Source organism: Orycteropus afer, unplaced genomic scaffold, assembly GCF_000298275.1.
Source record: "Orycteropus afer afer isolate SDZICR_OR568_19922 unplaced genomic scaffold, OryAfe1.0 scaffold01359, whole genome shotgun sequence".
Classification (NCBI taxonomy): Eukaryota; Metazoa; Chordata; class Mammalia; order Tubulidentata; family Orycteropodidae; genus Orycteropus; species Orycteropus afer.
In genome coordinates, this window is record NW_006922946.1 from 100,498 (window position 1) to 103,787 (window position 3,290).

General features: G+C 37.7%; 1 protein-coding gene across 1 annotated transcript in view; it reads right to left on the bottom strand.

The window, feature by feature from the left end:
• The window catches only part of LOC103213156 (tetratricopeptide repeat protein 39B-like), a gene marked incomplete at both ends in the record, with an annotated part of 48,941 nt that extends 46,698 nt beyond the window's left edge, over positions 1-2,243 (bottom strand). The window contains 2 exon segments of the mRNA XM_007959027.1: positions 1,115-1,187; positions 2,113-2,243. Of these exon segments, the coding sequence (XP_007957218.1) occupies positions 1,115-1,187; positions 2,113-2,243 (204 nt within the window).
• Positions 2,244-3,290: the final 1,047 nt, after the last annotated feature.

The window sequence follows — 3,290 nt, forward strand, 5'->3', positions numbered from 1 at the left end:
AATATAGTGTAGAAATTAGAAACCCTTACACATAAATGGTAAGAATATAAACTGACCCAACTCTTTGGAGAAAAAATTGGCAATAGCTATAAATATTAAAATTTTTTTAACCCTCAGAGCATGTAATTCCACTTTTAGGAATCTATCCCATGAAATACTTGCAAAAATGCATGAAGATATAGGTACAAGGATTTTAGGACAGCACGATTTGTAACAGTGAAAAGATAAAAACAATGTAACTGACCTTCAATAGAGAAAAGGTAAGTTAATTATAGTGCACTCATCATATGGACTACAGCATAGCTGTTAAACGGGATGAAGTACATGTATATGTACTGACATGAGAAAACATCAGGGTCAAAAATCATGTTGTAAAAGTAACGTACTTACTGTATGATTCTATGCTTGCAAAACATGAAAAACAGAAAGACCCTGTGTGGAGCTCATATATACATTTATGCATACAGACATCTTCAAGACTTCAAAACCAACAAGTAACAATGGTTACTTCTAAAGGCTGAACATGATGGGCAAGGAAAAAAGACTTTCCATTTACTTTAAACACTTTAGTATTGAATTTTATGAGCACTGTCATCTTTTACTCTTTTAAAGGAAAGAATATATTGGTTTTTTTGATGACTCTTATTTTCAGTCAGCTGCTCCAAAGAGCCTCTAGAAAGAAGACTTGAAAAAAAGTAAACAACAGTGCATTTTTTCCTATATCTGCACTGAATAAGTGAAAAGAGACAAGGAAAATAGAAAGGAAAAATAACAATGCATCAGGCTAAGCTTCTTTTCATTTCACATTCATTTCAGTCACAATCACACCAAACAATCATCAAACTGGAACTCTAAAGTCTATTGAGTAAAGACCATCCTTCTGAGCCCTGCACACCCAGCTCCCAGCACTGGGCTGTTCCCCTATGAGCACCAGGCCCATGCTTACTGAATAAATAAACGAGTGGGGAAACCCACACAAACCAATGGATACTAAGCCTACAGAGAACTTTTTCTCATCTACGTAGCTAAGTCAGTATCTTGGTAAGACTCTTCAGATTAAGAGTAAAGATGAAAGTATGAATATCTGGGAACTCTCTTCATTTGAGGGGCTTACAACATTATTACACGAGCATCTAATTTTACCAGTTTTAAAATTCACCCGTGCTAAGGGATCACAATAGAAGGTCCTTCACAGAGTGGGAAAAATGTGTAACAAAACTCAAAAATCATAAAAAGGACAAGCTTACTGGTCTGCTAGAGACTGGTGGAACCCTCAGCACTTTGGCCCTCAGAAACTCTTCAAGCCTAGAACTGAACTCACTCTTGTGGCTCAACTTCGAAACAAACGACAGGGCTACCGGGTGAACAATAACATCAGAGATGTACACACCCCTTAGGACAATCAGTCATATGAGATCAAAAGAGTAGCTTTTGCTCAGGGATAAAGCTCAAAGGCAGGAAGGGATAAGAAAATTGGAAATGGTGAACAGAGAGAGTAAACAGAGTAAGTGGGAAGGGTGCTATTACATGGTGGGGATTGCAATCAACGTCACAAAATAAAATCATATGAACTGTTGAATGGGAAGTCAATTTGCTCTGTAAACTTTCACCCAAATCACAATAAAAAGTTATATTTTAAAAAAAGTTCACTCATGTCAATAGTTTCTGCTGAGGATCTTCTCATATACAAATATAGCAAAGCTTAAAACTGAAAAGTCACCTCATTTTAACCAACTGAAAGTGTTCAAATATGTCCTTTTTTAGGTAAACAAAACATTCCCTTCCCACGTAAAACAACAATGCTCCATTGTTAATGGAGCTGAAATCTCCCAGACCATCTCTATAGCTCAGACCCCAAGTTACCAAACAAGAAAAGTGGAAAGCACAGCTGCCATGTATTTGGTCAAATCGGAATCACACTATTATTCTTAATAGACACTTATGGCATCATTACATAAAACTACACGAGGCCAAGAAACTTTGAAGCCAAAGTCTTTTTCTGTGTGACCAAGTTCAAATGCAGAGCTCTTAATCAGGCAAACAGCATTTATTTAGGCACTCAGACAGCAAGATTTGAAGTCATACTTCAAGTCCTTAATTACTCAGTCATACCTTTGGCAGGTTTGTAAAGCGTCCTTCATGGCAGAAATGCCATTCTGGATGTCCTGATGCTCTAAGGTCATAATGGCCTGCAACACCACAATGGTGCTGTAGCCCAAGGCCTGGTACATGCTGTCCTTTGCCTTGGAGAGAACACAGAGAATTACAACATTTAAAATTGACTGAGGAAGCAGTGCAGGTCTTTTCTGACACTAATCACAAGAAACACTAATAATCACTGAAATGATATGGACTGTGAAAGGCATGCTCTAAAAACTCAAGTACCAAGGGTTTTCCAGTTTAAACTCAGAGTCAGAACAGAATGTTCCTAGTTGAAGCAGAAGCAGACAAGCATCTCCCTGTTTTAGCACAAGGGGGCACCCTGTGGATTCATTTCCTAGAATAGGATTTAAACCTAACCCATTTTCCCCTAATGGTCTTTACCTTCTCTTACTGAACAAAGTGCAGTGCACTGTCTTCAGCTTTGAAGTAAGAGCTAAGATAAAGGCTACTGTAAATATATTTGGTGACAGAAAAATTCTGATAAGTTTTTTGAAAAATAAAGACTTGATTAAAATCGTCACTTCCCCTCGCCATCAAAAAGCCAAGAAGCAAGATTTCTGCAGTCAACTAGGTCCACCACAGAGGGGCCTGACAAAAGTAGACCCAGACTTCACATCTAATCTTCAAATACTATGAATCCTGTTATCTGTGATTCCACACAAATGTTCATGATAAGTAAAATTATCAAGTTACCAGTGAACTGCTTCAATTCTAAACATTAATTAGCTCAGATTCTCATCTATCACAAAACTTGTGTTCTGTTAATTGATTATGTGTAAGTTTTAAATTATCCGTGCCTGGTTTTGTTTTCAATAGCAAAGCATAGCCTGCTGTTACACCAAATAAATCCAGGTCACATTATCCTTCCCTTCCTCTTCCTGCCCCCCACCCCGTGTAAACAGCCTAAACATCCTTTGGTAATTTGCAGCTTGTCCTGAACATTGAGGGCACTCACTGCCTGTTTAAAAGAACTGCAAGGAATAAGAGCAGCCTACCCTTACTCATTAATTGTGGCTTCAGACCTCACATTATTACCTGAAAGCACTTTCAAGAGGGGGAGAAAAGAAACCACATATTTTTAACAGTGAAATGTGCATTAAAAAAAGAGAGTGTAAAACCTGAATAAA